This window comes from Delphinapterus leucas, chromosome 12, assembly GCF_059928025.1.
Source record: "Delphinapterus leucas isolate spDelLeu-1000000601 "Yukka" chromosome 12, BTC_Dleu_Yukka2, whole genome shotgun sequence".
Classification (NCBI taxonomy): domain Eukaryota; kingdom Metazoa; phylum Chordata; class Mammalia; order Artiodactyla; family Monodontidae; genus Delphinapterus; species Delphinapterus leucas.
In genome coordinates, this window is record NC_143140.1 from 16403009 (window position 1) to 16423361 (window position 20353).

General features: G+C 40.5%; 1 protein-coding gene across 1 annotated transcript in view; it reads left to right on the forward strand.

Moving 5' to 3' along the window:
• The window catches only part of KCNQ5 (potassium voltage-gated channel subfamily Q member 5), a 576674-nt gene that overhangs the window by 425176 nt on the left and 131145 nt on the right, over positions 1-20353 (forward strand). The window contains exon 3 of the mRNA XM_022590395.3: positions 2084-2210. Within this exon, the coding sequence (XP_022446103.2) occupies positions 2084-2210 (127 nt within the window). The remainder of the gene's footprint in view (positions 1-2083; positions 2211-20353) is intronic.

A 20353-nucleotide genomic window follows, 5' to 3' on the forward strand; every position in this document is an offset into this window, starting at 1 on the left:
CGTGGCACTTCAGCCACCTTAATGAATGAATAAACTCAACTACCTAGATATATACTCAAAACTAAAAGCAAAACAAAACAAAACCCTGATATCATGAATGAGTGTGCGTTGACCATGGCTTTAGTTATCTGCATAAAGTCATCTGCGGAGATTTAGCCCACGGGTAGTTTTAAGTCACTGTAAGTAAGCAGCCATGATATTGGAGATTTATTTCCCATGATGAGAAATATTTGTGGGTTACTTAGTGCAAAATAACAGAAGGAGAGAATGATGTATCTCTACTAGGCATTTCAAAAGTGCAATATATCATCACATGCTCTAACTGAAGAAACACATTTGCCTGAAACTTGCAACAAAAATGCCATTTTTCTAAATTTGATAACAGTTTTTATCTTGGGACGTGGGAGGATGGGGAGTGGCTTAGGACTACTTTGTACACTCAACACGTCTGTGATGTTTAGAGACTTTAATAAAAACCATGTATCACTTTTATAATTAAGCAGTTATAACAAAAATCAAGTAATAAATATTGTTCTACATCATAAATGCTGACTCAACCGTTGTTTAAAAACAAGAGAGAGATTTTTAAAAAAACAAAACAAGAGAGGGAATTTTTTTTTTTTTTTCTGTGATACGCGGGCCTCTCACTGCTGTGGCCTCTCCCGTTGTGGAGCACAGGCTCTGGACACGCAGGCTCAGCGGCCATGGCTCACGGGCCCAGCCACTCCGCGGTATATGGGATCTTCCTGGACCGGGGCATGAACCCATGTCCCCTGCATCGGCAGGCAGACTCTCAACCACTGCGCCACCAGGGAAGCCCAAGAGAGGGAAATATGTTTAAAGGAAAACAAATCAAATGTGATAAACTCAGTGCCTGCCCCTATAGAGGGGCAACAAGGTGACTGTGACAGGTCTGCTCCAGAGGTGCTTTCTTCTGACAGAGTCCGGTGGTTTCTCAGTCTGTGACCCACATTTAATGAGCCTCTTTAGTTGGCCTTCTCCAGGGTTCACTCACAACTCTTCCTAGATAATCTCAAAGCCCTCCTGCTGGAGCAAGTGTTATTTTCAAGGCAGCTCTCACTAAAGGGCAACCTAATAATTAACAAGCATCAGATCCAGAGGCTTCAGGGTCTCATTTCTGGCAAAGGATGTATGTGCCACACACAATAACACTGTCAAAACTTGCTGTCTTATAAGGAGATTTTGACATCGTAACAAAAGAACTCAGTATCCTCCTAAATACTAACTTCTCTGAGAACAACTCTTAAGGGCTCAGGGATTATGTCACTCCTTGCAGCAAAATGAGGGTCTGTTTTCTGTAAAACTGTGAAGCTGTGTTTTCAGGGTTTGCTCTTTCATTTCAGATATTTCACATGTTACCGGGTTCTAAGGTCAATAGCACTATACAGTCAGCTCTCCTTACCTGCAGGTTCCACACCACAGATGCAACCAACCGTAGATCGAAATATTTGAAAAAAAAATTCCAGAAAGTTCCAAGAAACAAAACTCGAACTGCATGCCAGCAACTATTTACAAATCATTTACATTGTATTAGGTATTATGAGTAATCTAGAAATGACTTAAAGTATATGGAAGGATGTGTGTAGGTTTTATGTAAACACTACTCCATTTTATATAAGGGGCTTGAACATCTGAGGATTTTGGTGTCCATGGGGTCCTGGAACCAATCTCAAGGGACTGTGTATTCCAGACAAGGGGATCCGTAATTCAGCCTGCATATTTAGAATTAAAACAGACTCCTAAACTTGCAAAGCTTTAGAGACTTGAAGGGGAATAGCATTCCTTGATAGGAAATACAATGTGCATGATAGGAAGTACAATAGCATTCCATGATAGGAAATACAATGTCCATGATAGGAAATACAACATGCATGATAGGAAATACAATTCCGATGTTCTCCGGGTTTAGCTTGATTTGGAGAAAAGGCGATGTTAACTTCAGACTTTAACAACCAGATATTTTAGATGAAGTGCCTGCATGTCCGGAAATATCCACAGAGCTTGCTGCTGTGGTTTGATCCGTAATACCTCTCTCTGACATGTGCCTCATTTGATGTTTTAGGAGTTTGTGATGATCGTTGTCTTTGGTTTGGAGTTCATCATTCGAATCTGGTCTGCAGGCTGCTGTTGCCGGTACAGAGGATGGCAAGGAAGACTGAGATTTGCCCGGAAGCCCTTCTGTGTTATAGGTGAATATCAAAGTCCTGGATACCTAGATTTATGCCACCGCATCCTTTTCTTCATCTGTTTCCGGTATCGCAGCATTTAGTTAATGTTAAAAGCTAACATTCATGGATTATTCACCATGGGCCAGCAGTCTTGTGTTTTGAAAGTGCTGACTCATTTAATCCTCTTCATAACATGATGAGGTAGGTATTTTTATTAGCCCCATTTTAAGAGGAAGAAATTGGGGCACAGAGAGGTGAAGTGAGTTGCTAAAAGTCATGCAGGTGGTTAGTGGTGGAGCTGGGATTTGAGCCAGATGGTCTGGCTCTAAAATACCCATTTGTGTCAGGTTGAGTTATGATGAAATACATGGTTCTCGAGTGTCGCCCTGAGTTTGGGAGCATTGGTTTCACTAAGTGTAAAGACCCTTTTTGCTCTACAGTGTAAGCAGCACGCCTTCTATGCTCTTGCTCTGCTGGGGCGTACAAGTGTTAGTTGTCCGGGTAAAGCCTGTTAATGAGCATGCCTCAAGAATAACTACAAGTACGTGTATGCACTGTAACTGTTAGACCTGATAAAGTGTTTATCCTCTGAAATGTGAGTCCCCGGATCAATATCACATCCCTGCAGCTCCCTGGCTGCTGTCCTTTCAAAGAGATTCCATTCACCTGGGTACCAGCCTGAAATTATAAAACATTCCAGAGTTAAGATCTGGCACCTCCAAGTAATATACTTAAAAGTGGATCATAAAATTGAAAACCTTAGTCAATTGTATCTCAATTTTCAATTAATCGATTAAGTTTTTAAGTAAGTTGTCTACATCATGGCCCTTTATCCCTAAATATTTCAGTGTGGGTTTTCCAAAATAAGGACATTCTTTTACCTAACCTTCCATAAATTGGACATTAACACAATACCTTAACTAATCTGCTGGTTGTATCGCGGTTTTGCCAGTTGACCCAATAATGTCATTTGTAGCATTTTCCCTCCAGGGCGGGACCCAGGCTGGGTCACAACTCTGTCTGGTCATCACGCTTCTTTGGTCTCATTCGTCTAGAACCGTTCGTCAGCCTTTCTCCGTCTTTCCCAGCACTGACATTTTTGAAGAATTTGGCCTATTTTTAAGCAATAGAACGTTATTCCTTTGGGGAAAGAAAAAGAAAACCCTGTATACAAAAGCTTGTGGTGGTTGTTGCTGTTGTAGTTGCTGCTGTTACTCAGCAGCTACGTTTGGTTTTCTTGCTCTTTTTTCCTTCCCACTTCTTTGGTAGCCATTCAAATCCAAATGCTGAAAGTTCTAGGTGAGGTTTACTTATTTCAACTATTTCCAATCTGAGAAAGTGGGGTTTTTATTTACAAGCTAGTTTAGACTGAGCTCTTCATCAGCAGCTGGCTTGCCGTTTTGTTTCAGGAGTTGGGAATTGTTGAGCACCTTTAGTTTCCTCCCTAACCCCTGTTCCTTAAGGAAGAAGTAGAGAAACCCCCTCCACGGGGACTGTAAGAGGAACCCTTTGGCCCATCTTTCTTCCCAGTGCGATGTGAGTGGCGCACGTCCTGGGCACAGGGAAGCGGGAGGGCTCCCCACACGCATGCACGTTTCCGGAGCCACCATTCCTTCAACCACACGTTATGGACATGGGGCTGTGCGTGAAGCCCTGCGGTTACCACAGTGAATCTAGTGCGATTCTAAGTTACATCAACCTTGAAACATCTTGTTTGGCCTTCACTAACGCAGTCTGTTTGTCCAGCTGCCCCTCTTCTGCCAGAGAGGCGTGGAGGAAAGTGGGCGCCAACGCCCAGCCTTGCAGGTCCACCCAACCCCCAGGCGCGCCCACCCAGCTCTGCGGGTCCACCCAGCCCCTCGGGTGCATCAGTGAAGGCACTTGATTTTCCTCTGGAGGTTTTTCCTCTTTTTTAATTCCCTGCTCAGGCTACACCACAAAACACTGTAACTCGATGTGGAATTATGGCACAAGAACTTCCTGTCCTATGAGGGACCCAAACAAAACCATTCACAAGGCAGATGGTTTGGCCAGGGCTCACTCAGCTTCTACAGGATAAGGTTGGTTCACGGATGACTGCAGGAACGTTCCATTCCAGGCTTTAAAACCAATTTAAAATTGGTTTTATTCCAATTCCAGAGGCAATGCCAATGTATTTCTGGCTTCTAAGCTAAAAAGCAGATTCTTTCCCAGACGCCTGCTGCCCTTTGATAGCTGTTCTCAGCTACGGATACATCAGCATAACTCAGTCCTTTAATCTTTCTCTTCCTGTCTCGGATCCGTTCAGGTCTTGGTGTAACGCATGGTTCTGAAGACTACGTTGTCGTCGTCGTCTGTAACTTAGCCACCTCTGAGCCTGTCAACTGTGACCTTACAGATTTAGTGTGACATGGTTTAGGTGTGGCTGGAGTTTAGTTACCTCTTCAGGCCTTTTCTTCGTTTGGATATTTGACCTCTAGTGAATCTATTGCTTTGGAAGAAAATTTCACGGATAAATATATCATGAATCCCCATTAGAACAAAAACAAGATTTGTACTTACATTTAGGATAACTATGCACTTTTCAGTCTTTTTTTTGAGGTACGTGTAATGGTTTGATTCATGGTCCAGATGAAGCAATGAAATAGTGAAACGTGTTCAAACGTGGATCTTGAGGATGAGGTCAGTAAGATGTAACCTACACAGAGGAACCGAGGTCACCTGCCTGACGGCAGCAGGCTGTAGCACGTGGCTGCTGGGGCCCTTTCTAGGCCTGCTTAATAGGCCCATAAAAAAATGATTGATGTCAGGGGTTAAATGATAAAGCAAAATGTAAAGTGAACCCTGGATTTCCCTCGTTTTGCCTAATTTACCATGGCAAAGTGGACAAAGAAGTAGCATTTCCCTCATCTGTCCGTGACAACTGTTATGAGTTTGGAAATGTAGCTAACCTCTCTCAAGACTCTATGTATCTGTAAGATTTGGTTACTCTGAACATGCCAAATACACACCAAACACTTTTAGAAGGCTTGAGCATTCAAGAAAGGATCCAGAGAAGACTGGTAGCCTGGCTGTGCCTGCAGCACAGGGAGTGCTTTCTGGAAGCACCCCTGTGTAGCTCTCTCCAGCTGAAAGAGACCAAAGCTTCTACAGCCGTCACCTAGCGAGCCCTGCAGACCAACTGTTAGTATTTGGACACAAGGTGATAGAGGCCCACGAGCTGATTCCCAAAGACTGCAGAACTTCCCCTCCTGACCTGCCCACCCCTCCACCCCTGCACTGGAGCCAGAACCAGGGCATTTCCAAATATTGTTGATTTGAGAAATCATAAAATCATTATATTCTTAGGTTTGAAAAACATATTTTAAACAACTGTAACCTAAGGGAAGAAAAAAAATCTATTCAATTGTTTTTTAATTGGATGCTCTCTTTCATTACCATGTTGATTTATCTCTGCTTGATTTGAGGAGTTTGCTTTGAAAATTGGTAAAAGCTTATCTTGAATTACAAAATTCTTCCTTATACCTATGCATTCAATTTACATCTCTCCCCTAAGATGCTGTTGAAATAACATTTCTACATACATCTGGGGGCCATAATCGCTGCCCTACGACTGGGAGAGTCAAGTACATTTGGAGATATCTAACGAGCTGCCCTCATTTACCTGGACTGGCTGCTTTCCGATTTCTCTACATTCAAACACAACTCATTCACTCGTGACCTCAGTATTGAGAACGTGTGAAATAACCTCGAAGACTGAGTTCACAGTCACTCCTTTTCTAACTTCCATAAATGACCTACCTGAAAGTTGCAAACCGTACCAAAGACTGGTGCCTAGATCACGAGGATGAGCCTGATCGGTCAGGAGGCCAACCAATTTCCTGTAGCTGCGGCTTTTCTGGATGCCCCAGTGACTCTGTCTAGAGACATATGTAACAGGGCCATACTTCTCAGTCTTGCAGTGCATTTCAGGGAAGCAGAAAACACCAGCCTGTGGTTAATCGTGGATCTGTATTTGATGCTAAATATAAGTCGGTTTTTAATTGCTATTTTAGCAGTTCTCCTTCAGTGTAGTATTTCCCCAAGAGGACGAAAGAGGCAAACCTCAGCACGGATATTTCGCCCTGAATGGAACATATATGCCTTTGACATGAGATAACAGTCACTCCTGAAAATGCCAACAAGTGTATTTTTTTTAATGAGAAGAAAATAACCAGTGTCTTCTTTGGCTAAAACAAAATTGCAGCCTTTATTAAAATCAACCACACAGCCAAGGCCACTCTCATATATCTGTGAGTTCATCCTGTTAAAAGGCGGCTTCAGCTGCTAATGTGTTGGAAAGCTGTATCAGAGACTCTCAGACTGCCACTGGCTCTGAACTGAAGATTGAGACACCATTTTTCTACCTCTCCAGGTTCTCCCTCTTTGGTTCCAAGAGACATACTCTTCAACTGTGTCATTTTCTACACCTTCTAACCTCCTCTGCCCTTTAGTAGAAGTTATGTTCTCTTGGGTTATTTCCTGTCAGTCTTATACTCTTCTGCTGTTTCTCTTTCCATCTAAGTATTCAAACTCCGGTGCGTGTGGTCGCCTCCATGTGATTAACTGGACCATCTGAGGACCCTTGAACCCTGCTGGGTTGATTGACCACAGAACATTAGAGCCATTTCAATCCTTCTAATTAATAAGAGCTGATATTTATTGAGACTTGCTACATGATGGGTACTGCTCTTGAACTCTATAAATATTGTCTTATTTAATCCTACGTGAGTTTTATAATATCCTTCTTAAGGATGAGGAAGTAAGCTAAGGCTTAAGAAACTTGTCCAAAGTTAGAAAGATGGTGAATGAAAGAACCGGGATTTCAGTCTAGGAAAATCTGCCTACCTGATGCGCTGTTTTCACTCACAGCACTTCTGACACTTAACGTGTGGCGGTTTTTCCTCGCGCCAGCCAATTCGCCAACTTTCCGAACACCAGCTTGGCGTTCAACAGCTCAGTCCAGTCCTGACACTAACAACTGGCATTAGCACAGACCCCACAGGTTCAGGGCTTGATCCCACGGGACTTTCCCTCCTCGACATCAGATGCCAGCCACAGTGAGGTGCCCAGGCTAACACACTTCTGCCTGGCTGACCACAGTTTGGGGGCTCCAGTAACTAACTCCCCACCTCACTAGAATGACACAGCACTCAAGAAAGTGCTGTACCTTCTATTATATTATACTAATATTATAGCTATAATCCAAGAACAGCAGCCAAATGGAGGAGGCACACAGGGCAGGTGTTTGGGGCCAAGGACTGGGTAACATGCAGTTGCCGTGCCCTCACCAGGCGCCCCGCCTCCCAGCACCCATATGTTTACCAACCCGGACACTCTCCAGTACCCATGGTTTAGAGATTTTCATGGAGCTTTTACTCCAAAGACACAAGTGATTAAATCATTGGCTACTGGTGATGGAACTCCATCTCCAGGCTCCTTTCCCTCCCCAGAGGTCCAGGGTGGGGCTGGCCCTCCTCTCATCACGCCTTTGTCTTTCTGGTCACCAGCCCCCCATCTTGAAGCTCTCTAGGGACCCCCAGCCACCTCGTTATTGTACAAAAGGCACTTGTCATGCCAGAGATTCCAAGGTTCAGGAGCGTGTGCAAGGAACCCAGAACAATGAGCAAGTATCTACTTCCCAGAGTACCACACTACCCAACTGTGAGAAGATGGCGCTTACTGTTCATTAGTACTTTTCAATTAAATTTAGTTAACCTTGTCCATTGTCATCAACTTACATTTGTAATATTCATTATTTGTATATAAATATTATCATTTCTAATCTGAAATCTTCGAATGAGAAGCCAGACTTCACAAAATGACATTAATTGCAGTATCAGCCTTAAATATTAGCCTTATTATTTCAACTAGATCAGGTTACCTGTGCTGCTCTCCAACCTAAAGAAGAAATTAAGCCCTAAAGTAGACTTACTTGCCTCATATAGGACTGCATACCCTTTTGAACAATGTTATCATGAGGTCCTTGGGTATTTCCTAATTGGAGGCATCTCCGGATAAGTGATATCACTCCCAGAAATGCCTTCACATGTTTGTTCACGTTAGTAGACCCTTGGAGACCTGTTTAGGTCACTGTTGACCTGGTGCACAAATTTGAACTTATAATATAGTTTGATCAGCTGGTAAGACTTGACCATATAGAGAATACGCTTCAGAGGAAATGCATAGCTAAAGATTATTTCCCACTCCTTCTATAAACTTCAATGGCGTACTACGATATATTGTACTAATATTCTGAACTTTCAAATGTTATGTGAGAAAATTCATTCACAGACAGAGCACTTATTATGTGCCAAACATGACCTTAGTGCAAAGGACCCAAAGATGGGTAAAACATGATCCCTGCCTGTAAGAGTATGGTCTCCCATGCCCGTGGAGAAGGAGGGACACTAATTATGTTGATTCAGAGCAAACGTGATGGAGGTAGTAGTCTGGACAGAAAGGTGTAGAACATCATGACCGACTTAGCAGAGGAGTGAAAGATCCCCTGCACTCTGAGCTCAGTCACCCAGCAAACATCTACACAGTGTCCACCATGTCCAAGCACGGTTCTACATGCCAGGGATGCTGTGTGGCTCTAAATGGGCAGTGTCCTCCTTCCTGTCAAGCTAATATTCCAGTGGACAGAGAAAAATAATATGCAAACATATTTTTTAGAAACAAGATAATGTCAACTAGAGATAGCATTATGAAGGATATAAACAGAGAGATTGGGGGCTTCTTTAGATCAGGTGGCCCAAGGGGGTCTTTCTAAGGAGTGGGACACTCAAGTCAATTTGAGTATTAGAGAAGCCACAGTGAGAAGATGTGGGCACAGATCTCTCCAGGCCAGGGAGCAGGCATTGCAAAGGTTCTTGAGACCCAATGAACTTGGTTGGTACCAGGAAGAGACACATGGCCGTTGCGGCTGGAGCTCAGTGAGAAGTGGGAGGTGATGGACGGACAGCCACCCGTGGGGGCTGCGTGAGGGCGTATAGTTGCCTGAGACAAGGCAGCATCTAGGATGGGCCACCAGGCAAAGGTCCAATAGATTGCTGGTGGGCCTAATGCTAAATATTTGGGTTAAAAAATTTTTTGATCAGGCAACAAAAAGTATGGCTACATAAGGCTCTGGGTCTCTTGGTCATCTATCTATACCTGTCTGAACTTCATATCGGAATATACAAATCATTACCCATCCAGAAAGATATAAACCTGTCCCTCAGACTTTTCCACTCATCTATATATCTACCCTTAGAAACATGAAATGTCCAAACTGAAAACTGAAAAGAAACGTGGTATTTCCCATGAGCAGCAGGAATTAGGAGAAGGTGATGAGAGCTCTCCCATTCCCCTTGGAAACTATCATCAGGAAGCAATTCCCAAGGGCCTCTTAGCAAAAGACTCTGTGGCATATACTTAGTGATGGCCGCGACACAGATTTGTTTCATTAAAGGTTATCTACTTCCTTTGAGAAATTGTCCCTTTCTGCCTTGAGATGTTCTCTGAAGACTCGCGATCAGTAGGAAGCATTAAGCTGTCTCTCGGGGGTCATTCTTCTGAGTGGTGCTTGGAATTTGCCAGTAGGAGCCCCCATAGCCTCAGTGGAAGTCAAGCAGTTCAGCACCTGTACGTGCTGTGGAGATATTCCCGGCACCTCTTTGCAGGGTTTGTGTCCTATTTTTAATAAATACCACAGAGCGCTCCATGCACAACTGTGTGCAGCATTTGAGAGCTGGATAATGTGCTGTGCAGTGGGAGTCTTTTAAAATTAGATCTTAAAGCTTCTTTCATTCCTACTAAGAATCTCAACAACAGTATAAATGCATCTTTAATTCATCAAAGAATACCTTTCTGTAACGCAATTTGGAGCTCAGTTAGAACATAGAGCTCGTAAAGCAGCACCGTGTCCCTCTGAGACATTGCTTCTCTCACTCTGTAGACAGAAAAATTGAGGCCTGGCACAGGGCGGGTGCTCCGTGCTCAGCCCCCAAGTCAGCAGTGGAGCTAGAGCAGAAAGCCAGCTTCCTGTGGCTCACAGCTCTAAAGCACTACCTCTTGAGAGTCAAATTTAATTACCATATAGTCCATTTAATCTCCACATGCAAGAATAACGAGGGAGCAGGAAAAAGGAATTTATTAACAGGTTGGTGGGAGACCATGTGACATAGATTAGCAACTTTCTTGTCAGCGTGTTCTAGGTGGTGTCCGTTGCCATGAGAGATTATCCTGATTCCACGGGCCGCAACTGGCAAAGGACTGCTTGATTTTTCTCACTTTGAAATATAAGTAAATGTTCCACTGGAAAATGCTGCAGAATCACCATTTTTTCAGAAATAAAACTCCCTGATTTTTAAAAAATAACAATAGTAATAATAAGAGAAAAAAGAGTACGTAGTTCCCCTCTGCACTCCTTCTGGGTAAAAAGAAAGAACCACATTGAATTAAATGCTCAACTCACAGCCTTCCTTGAAACAAGAGATGAGTGAGCCTTTGCTTCATTTTTGAATTTTGATTACTTTTCTGCTAATCCACAGTGGCTGTGAACTTGCTGGACCATTTATGGCTTCTTTACTGCACACGTATTAGAAAATGGACAACAGTTTAGGGCTATATTTAGATAAGAAATCTTCCTTTGATGCTGACTATAACAGGAGGTTAGGATTTGGGCACTTGGTGTTACACGAACAGGAATAAAATTTCATGATTTAAAGTATAAATCGTATTTACAAACTATCCCATGTAACCCCCATAGCAATCTTACTGAAACTGAAAAAGATGAGGATTCCCATTTTATATTTTGAAAAACTGAGACTTGGATCAAGGGCCTTATCAAGGGTCACACTGCATAAGCAAAAGAGTCAACAAAAAAAGAGAGATGTGTTCACGTCAAGTCCCAACATCCTTCTGTGACACCATGTCGTCTCCCTGCATCACTCATGTATGGCACCGCAGGAGCAAATCAATAAACCATGTGACAGTCTGAGTTCCATCCCAAGATCTTCCCCACCCCACAAGAGACACTGGTTAATGTGAAGTCTGAGAGAAAATAGATGTTTGTTCCTTTTCCCAACAGTCATCTTCCTAAGATCTGGCCCTTCATTACAACTTTTAATTTTGAAGTAACTTTAGACTTACTTAAAAGTTGCAAAAAGAATAGAGAGGCACATTCACAGAAAGATAGACAAGATGAAAAGGCAGAGGGCTATGTACCAGATGAAGGAACAAGATAAAACCCCAGAAAAACAACTAAATGAAGTGGAGATAGGAAACCTTCCAGAAAAAGAATTCAGAATAATGATAGTGAAGATGATCCAGGACCTCAGAAAATGAATGGAGGTAAAGATTGAGAAGATGCAAGAAATGTTTAACAAAGACATAGAAGAATTAAAGAACAAACAAACAGAGATGAACAATACAATAACTGAAATGAAAACTACACTAGAAGGTAACAATAGCAGAATAACTGAGGCAGAAGAACGGATAAGTGACCTGGAAGACAGAATGGTGGAATTCACTGCTGCAGAACAGAATAAAGAAAAAAGAATGAAAAGAAATGAAGACAGCAGAAGAGACCTCTGGGACAACATTAAACACAACAACATTTGCATCATAGGGGTCCCAGAGGAAAAGAGAGAGAGAAAGGACCAGAGAAAATATTTGAAGAGATGATAGGCGAAAACTTCCCTAACATGGGAAAGGAAATAGCCACCCAAGTCCAGGAAGCACAGCGAGTCCCATAAACCCAAGGAGAAACATGCCGAGACACATACTAATCAAATTGACAAAAATTAAAGACAAAGAAAAATTATTGAAAGCAGCAAGGGAAAAAGGACAAATAACATACTAGGGAACGCCCATAAGGTTAACAGCTTATTTTTCAGCAGAAACCTTACAAGCCAGAAAGGAGTGGCATGATATACTTAAAGTGATGAAAGGGAAGAACCTACAACCAAGATTACTGTAACCGGCAAGGATTTCATTCAGATTCCATGGAGAGATGAAAAGCTTAACAGACAAGCAAAAGCTAAGAGAACTCAGCACCACCAAACCACCTCTACAACAAATGCTAAAGGAACTTCTCTAAGTGGGAAACACAAGAGAAGAAAAGGACCTACAAAAACAATTAAGAAAATGGTCATAGGAACATACGTATTGATAATTACCTTAAACGTGAATGGTTTAAATGCTCCAACCAAAAGAAACAGGCTTGCTGAATGGATACAAAAACAAGGCACATATACATGCTCTCTACAAGAGACCCACCTCAGACCTAGGGACACACACAGACTGAAAGTGAGGGGATGGAAAAAGATATTCCATGCAAATGGGAATCAGAAGAGAGCTGGAGTAGCAATACTCATATCAGATAAAATAGACTTTAAAATAAAGAATGTTACAAGAGACAAGGAAGGACACTACATAATGATCAAGGGATCAATCCAAGAAGAAGATATGACAATTATAAATATATATGCACCCAACATAGGACCACCTCTGTACATAAGGCAACTGCTAACAGCTATAAAAGAGGAAATCGACAGTAACACAATAATAGTGGGGGACTTTAACACCTCACTTACACCAACGGACAGATCATCCAAAAAGAAAATTAATAAGGAAACACAAGCTTTAAATGACACAATAGACCAGAAAGATTTAATTGATATTTATAGGACATTCCATCCCAAAACAGCAGATTACACTTTCTTCTCAAGTGTACATGGAACATTCTCCAGGATAGATCACATCTTGGGTCACAAATCAAGCCTCAGTAAATTTAAGAAAATTGAAATCATATCAAGCATCTTCTCTGACCACAACGCTACGAGATTAGAAATTAATTACAGGGAAAAAAAACGTAAAAAACACAAACACATGGAGGCTAAACAATACGTTACTAATTAACCAAGAGATCACTGAAGAAATCAAAGAGGAAATCAAAAACTACCTAGAGACTGGGCTTCCCTGGTGGCGCAGTGGTTGAGAGTCCGCCTGCAGATGCAGGGGACATGGGTTCGTGCCCGGTCCGGGAGGATCCCACATGCCGCGGAGCGGCTGGGCCCGTGAGCGATGGCCGCTGAGCCTGCGCGTCCAGAGCCTGTGTTCCGCACTGGGAGAGGCCACAACAGTGGGAGGCCCGATTACGGCAAAAAAAAAAAAAAAAAAAAAAAAATACCTAGAGACAAATGACAATGAAATCAGGACAATCCAAAACCTATGAGATGCAGCAAAAGCAGTTCTAAGAGGGAAGTTTATAGCTATACAAGCCTACCTCAAGAAACAAGAAAAATCTCAAATAAACAATCTAACCTTACACCTAAGGGAACTAGAGAAAGAAGAACAAATGAAACCCAAAGTTAGCAGAAGGAAAGAAATCATAAAGATCAGAGCAGAAATAAATGAAATAGAAACAAAGAAAACAGTAGCAAAGATCAATAAAACTAAAAGCTGGTTCTTTGAGAGGATAAACAAAAGTGATAAACCATTAGCCAGACTCATCAAGAAAAGAGGGAGAGGACTCAAATCAATAAAATTAGAAATGAAAAAGGAGAAGTTACAACAGACACCGCAGAAATACAAAGCTTCCTAAGAGACTACTACAAGCAACTCTATGCCAATAAAATGGACAACCTGGAAGAAATGGACAAATTCTTAGAAAGATATAACTTCCCAAGACTGAACTAGGAAGAAATAGAAAATATGAACAGACCAATCACAAATAATGAAATTGACACTGTGATTAAAATTCTTCCAACAAACAAAAGTCCAGAACCAGACGGCTTCACAGGTGAATTTTTTCAAACATTTAGAGAAGAGCTAACACCCATCCTTCTCAAACTCTTCCAAAAATTGCAGAGGAAGGAACACTCCCAAACTCATTCTATGAGGCCACGATCACCCTGATACCAAAACCAAAGATACTACAAAGAAAGTTGCCCAAAGATACTACAAAGAAGGTTGCCCAAAGATACTACAAAGAAGGTTGCCCACTCTCACCACTACTATTCAACATAGTTTTGGAAGTCCTAGCCACAGTAATCAGAGAAGAAAAAGAAATAAAAGGAATACAAATTGGAAAAGAAGTAAAACTGTCACTGTTTGCAGATGACATGATAGTATACATAGAGAATCCTAAAGATGCCACTAGAAGCTACCAGAGCTAATCAATGAATTTGGTAATGTTGCAGGATACAAAATGAATGCACAGAAATCTCTTGCATTCCTATACACTAATGATGAAAGATCTGAAAGAGAAATTAAGGAAACACTCCCATTTACCATTGCAACAAAAAGAATAAAATACCTAGGAATAAACCTACCTAGGGAGACAAAAGACCTGTATGCAGAAAAGTATAAGACACTGATGAAAGAAAGTAAAGATGATACCAACAGATGAAGAGGTACCGTGTTCTTGGATTGGAAGAATCAACATTGTGAAAATGACTATACTACCCAAAGCAATCTACAGATTCAATGGAATCCCTATCAAATTGCCAATGGAATTTTTTACAGAACTAGAACAAAAAATCTTAAAATTTGTATGGAAACACAAAAGACCGCAAATAGCCAAAACAGTCATGAGGGAAAAAAACGGAGCTGGAGGAATCAGACTCCTTGACTTCAGACTTTACTACAAAGCTACAGTAATCAAGACAATATGGTACTGGCACAAAACAGAAACATAGATCAATGGAAAAACATAGAAAGCCCAGAGATAAACCCACACACCTATGGTCAACTAATCTATGACAAAGGAGGCAAGGATATACAATGGAGAAAAGTCAGTCTCTTCAATAAGTGGTGCTGGGAAAACTGGACAGCTACATGTAAAAGAATGCAATTTAACACTCCCTAACACCATACACAAAAATAAACTCAAAATGGATTAGAGACCTAAATGTAAGACCGGACACTATAAAACTCTTAGAGGAAAACATAGGAAGAACACTCTTTGACATAAATCACAGCAAGATCTTTTTTGATCCACCTCCTAGAGTAATGGAAATAAAAACAAAAATAAACAAATGGGACCTAATGAAACCTCAAAGCTTTTGCACAGCAAAGGAAACCATAAAGAAGTTGAAAAGACTACCCTCTGAATGGGAGAAAATATTTGCAAACCAATCAACAGACAAAGGATTAATCTCCAAAATATATAGACAGCTCATGCAGCTCAATATTAATAAAACAAACAACCCAATCAAAAAATGGGCAGAAGAGGGCTTCCCAGGTGGCGCAGTGGTTGAGAGTCCGCCTGCTGATGCAGGGGACGCGGGTTCGTGCCCCCGTCCGGGAAGATTCCCCACATGCCGAGGAGCGGCTGGGCCCGTGAGCCATGGCCGCTGAGCCTGCGCGTCTAGAGCCTGTGCTCTGCAACGGGAGAGGCCCGCGTACCGCAAAAACAAAAAACAAAGAAAAAAAAAAAATGGGCAGAAGATCTAAATAGACATTTCTCCAAAGAAGACATACAGATGGCCAAGAAGCACATGGAAAGCTGCTTAACATCACTAATCATTAGAGAAATGCAAATCAAAACTACAATGAGGTATTACCTCACACCAGTTAGAATGGGCATCATCAGAAAATCTACCAACAACAAATGCTGGAGAGGGTGTGGAGAAAAGGGAACTCTCTTGCACTGCTGCTGGGAATGTAAATTGATACAGCCACTATGGAGAACAGTATGGAGGTTCCTTAAAAAACTAAAAATAGAATTACCATATGATCCAGCAATCCCACTACTGGGCATATACCCAGAGAAAACCATAGTTCAAAAAGACACACACACACCCCAATGTTCATTGCAGCACTATTTACAATAGCCAGGTCATGGAAGCAACCTAAATGCCCATCAGCAGACAAATGGATAAAGAAGATGTGGGACATATATACAATGGAATATTACTCAGCCATAAAAAGGAACGAAATTGGGTCGTTTGTTGAGACATGGATGGATCTGGAGAGTGTCATACAGAGTGCAGTAAGTCAGAAAGGGAAAAACTAATATTGTATATTAACGCATGTATGTGGAACCTAGAAAAATGGTACAGATGAACCCGTTTGCAGGGCAGAAGTTGAGACACAGATGTAGAGAACAAACGTATGGACACCAAGGGGGGAAAGCCGCAGGGTGGTGGTGGGGGGGGTGTGATGAATTGTGTGATTGGGATTGACATGTATACACTGATGTGCATAAAATGGATGACTAATAAGAACCTTCTGTATAAAAAAATAAATTAAATTAAAAAAAAAAAGAATAGAGAGGGTTGCCTTGTACCCAAGTATCCTTCACCCAATGATAACATCTCTCGTGAGTTTAGTGCAGTTATCAAAACCAGGAAGTTGATTGCCTGTGTTACTAAATTGCAAACCTTATTCAGATTTCACCAGTTTTTGCTTGCCCTCAATGAAATTTTATCACATGTACAGGCTAATTTTACCATCACCACCATCAAGATACAGAACCTTCACATCCCCCTAAAGAAACTTGGGGTGCTATCCCTTTAGAGTCACTCCCAGCCCCAATCCTAACTCCTGGGAATCATTAGTATGTTCTCCATCACTGTAATTCAGTCATTTTTACAGTGTTCTGTAAATGCAATCACATAGTCAAAAATTCAATCTTTTGAAGTTGTCTGGTTTTTTTCACTCAGCATAATGCTCTTGAGATCCAGCCAAGTCATTGCATGTAAAAGTAGTTCAGTCCTTTTTATTTCTGACTAGTATTCCATGATATGGATTATACAGTTCGTTTATCTGTTTACCTGTTAAAGATCATTTGGGTAGTTTCTATTATACATCACACTGCTATGAACATTTATGTAGATGTATTATGTCATTTATTATTATGAACCTAAGTTTTTATTTCTTTAGGGTAAATACCCACAAGTGGGGTTACTGGGTCATATGATGTTTGTTTAACTTTATCGGAAGCTGCCAAACTGTTCCCAGAGTTTGACTATTCCTTTTAAAATATAGACATGCCTAAAATACTTCATGGCAGTAAATTACATCCATGTTGACTTCAGTGACATTTATTACTTTCATAGAAAATGTGTTTCTGCTCTTCTGTTGTTCTATGAAAATTATTTTAATAAGCAGAAGTTTCTGAAATTCATATTTAACTACTTGGGTCAAGAAACAAATGAAAATATAGCCCAATAAGGAGCAGTTCTTCATGCTCTGGTAAATGAATGTAAATTTGATGTTTACATAGATGAAGTGTTGAGAGACTAATTAATGTAAAAAGCCAATACCACAACTTCCTGAAGGACCATTACTTAAATCTAACTTTACTTTGTAGGAAGTCCTTATTCAAGCACACTTTACTGAGACCAATACTAATTACACCTGCCTGCTAAAGGATACATATAATCACATCAGAGCCTCAAAGGTCAACTCCCACAGAATACAATGTTTAAAATTGTCACCAAGCCCCAATGGTGCTTTATAGCAAGTTGGACCCAATAATCATAGTCCTGATGTGCTCTAAAAAGAGGTCATTTGTTCTCCCTAATCCCCCACCTTTCAAAAATCGCCCCTCTTCTTCTTTTTTAACCATTTTTATTGAAGTATATTTAATTTACAATGTTGTGTTTCAGGTGTACAGCAAAGTGATTCAATTTATATATATTCAATTTACATATATATATAGGTAGTTTTTCAGATTCTTTTCCATTACAGGTTACTATGAGATATTGAATATAGTTCCCTATGCTATACAGTAGGTCATTGTTGTTTATTTTATATATACTGGTGTGTATATGTTAATCCCAAATTCCTAATTTATCCCTCCTCCCTTTCCCCTTTGGTAACCATAAGTTTGTTTTCTATGACTGTGAGTCTATTTCTGTTTTATAAATAAGTCTATTTCTGTTTTATATCATTTTTTCAGATTCCACATATAAGTAGTACCATATGATTTTTGTCTTTCTCTGTCTGACTTCACTTCGTATGATAATCTCTAGGTCCATCCATGTCGCTGCAAATGGTATTATTTTATTCTTTTTTATGGCTGAGTAATATTCCACTGTATATATTTCCCACATCTTCTTATCTATTCATCTGTTGATGGACATTTAGGTTGCTTCCATGTCCTGGCTATTGTAAACAGTGCTGCAATGAACACTGGGGTACATGTATCTTTTTGAATTAGAGTTTTCTCCAGATATTTGCCCAGGAGTGAGATTTCAGGATCTTATGGTAGCTCTAAAAATCCCCCTATTCTTAAAATCTTCAAAACCCCCTCAATATCTTCCAATGAATCTTCCATCATAATCAACAAGAAAAGTCATTTTCTCAAAAGTTAGTAACAACCCCACAAGTTCATGAATTTCAACTCCATCGTCACGGTTTTAAGCAATGTTAGAACAACTAATTACTCATTTGGGAGAAGATCAGGTTGGATCCTTATCTGTCTTACCATATTTCAAGATAAACTACAAATAAATCAAGGATTTAAATTAAATAAAACCCATAAATACTGGATGGCAGAAATGAATAAATTCTCTTGTAACCTTGGAACCAGGAAGGCCTTTTTAACTATAACGAAAAATACAGAAACCATAGAAGAAAATATTGATAAATTTAGGCTACGTAAGATTTTTTAAATATATGATTAGGTTGTATAAAGTCAAAGAATACCACATGATAAAACAAAACAAGCAAAAAGACAAATGTAGGAAAATATTTACAACATCTCTTAGAGACAAAAAGTTAACCATCTTAAACTATAAGGAGCTCTAGAAATCTAGAAGAAAAATCCAACAACCCAGTGGAAAATAAAAGATAGGAAATGAACGTGAACAGAGAGTTCACAGCAAAAGAAATACACATGCATCTCTTAAACACACTCAATCTCACTCATAAGAAAGATACACAAAAGGCAGCATTTTCTCACCTGTCAGATGGGCAAATTCCAAAGTCTGATCACTTACTTTTTTACTGAGACTGTGAGGAAACAGGAGTGCAAAATGGTGTCACCCTTATGGAAAAGTGTCACTACTACCAAAATTACACAGCATTTACTCTCCTTCCTGATAGTTGCATCAATTTGTAGTAAGCAGTAAATACAGCTGAATAAACTGTGAACACAATGAAGAAGACCTTTTGGTTAGATACAGAAGGATCCAAGATGTATTAAATAAAAGAAAAAGGATGCTGCAATACTACATATATACATAAAAAGTGTGCTACTTTTTGTGTAAGAAAAGACAAAAATAAGAGTATATATTCACATTGCTTTTATTTGTAAAAAAAAAAATTTTTTAAGAATAACATGTTCACATGAAGATAATAAGTAGGAACGAAGTGAACAATCCTAGAATCAACAAATACAATCAGAAAAGAGTTATCAGCTCAGTAAGACCTCTTGGTATGTTTTCTTAAATTATCTCCCTCAGTACTAAATTCCTTGAATTTAAGAGTCCATGTGTCTTAAATAAGAATACATTTTATTTTAAAAGAGGAGGAGTGGGGAAAGGAACCACTCAAGGTACTTTCTGAGTCTAGAGCTCTTTAGATGTGGTCATTTCAGAAATGGTTGTGTTATGGTCCCTAACGTATGTGCAGAGGGGTTTTGTAGCTTTGTTTTTGACTGGCTGTTCACTATGGCTTAACCCACGTTTCTCCCAGAGGGGCTTCCTTGGCCCTTAACCAGGTTACCTGGGCCTGCCCTGCTCCTCGATTCTGCCATCTGAACAGGTATCACCCTGGTCGTGGTCACTCCCTTCCGTCCATCTTGCCAGCCGTCCTTTCACCTCTGCGTGGGTATCGGACTCGTCCACCCATCCATGCCCTGTCCATGCCCTTTACTCTTAAAAGCCCAGGTCCTAGCAATTTCTGGCCACAATAAATGTGTATTGAGTGAAAAAAAATTCAAAAAAAATGGCAAGCTAGTAGGCATTCACCTGCAGAACCTCACCCCTGCATTGCATCCTCTATGTACACAAGGTAAACACAATATGAAGAAATGAAGAAAAATGTGGCAATTATCCAAGCAATGCAAGATAAAAAGTAACACCTTTACCTCAGTTATCAGGAGTTTTCAGAAGAATAATTTTTGCCTGAATTTTTTTAATCCAATTGCTTCAGTTCCCTACTTTAATTTGGTCATGTGAATGTGATGATCTTGTTAAATAAAG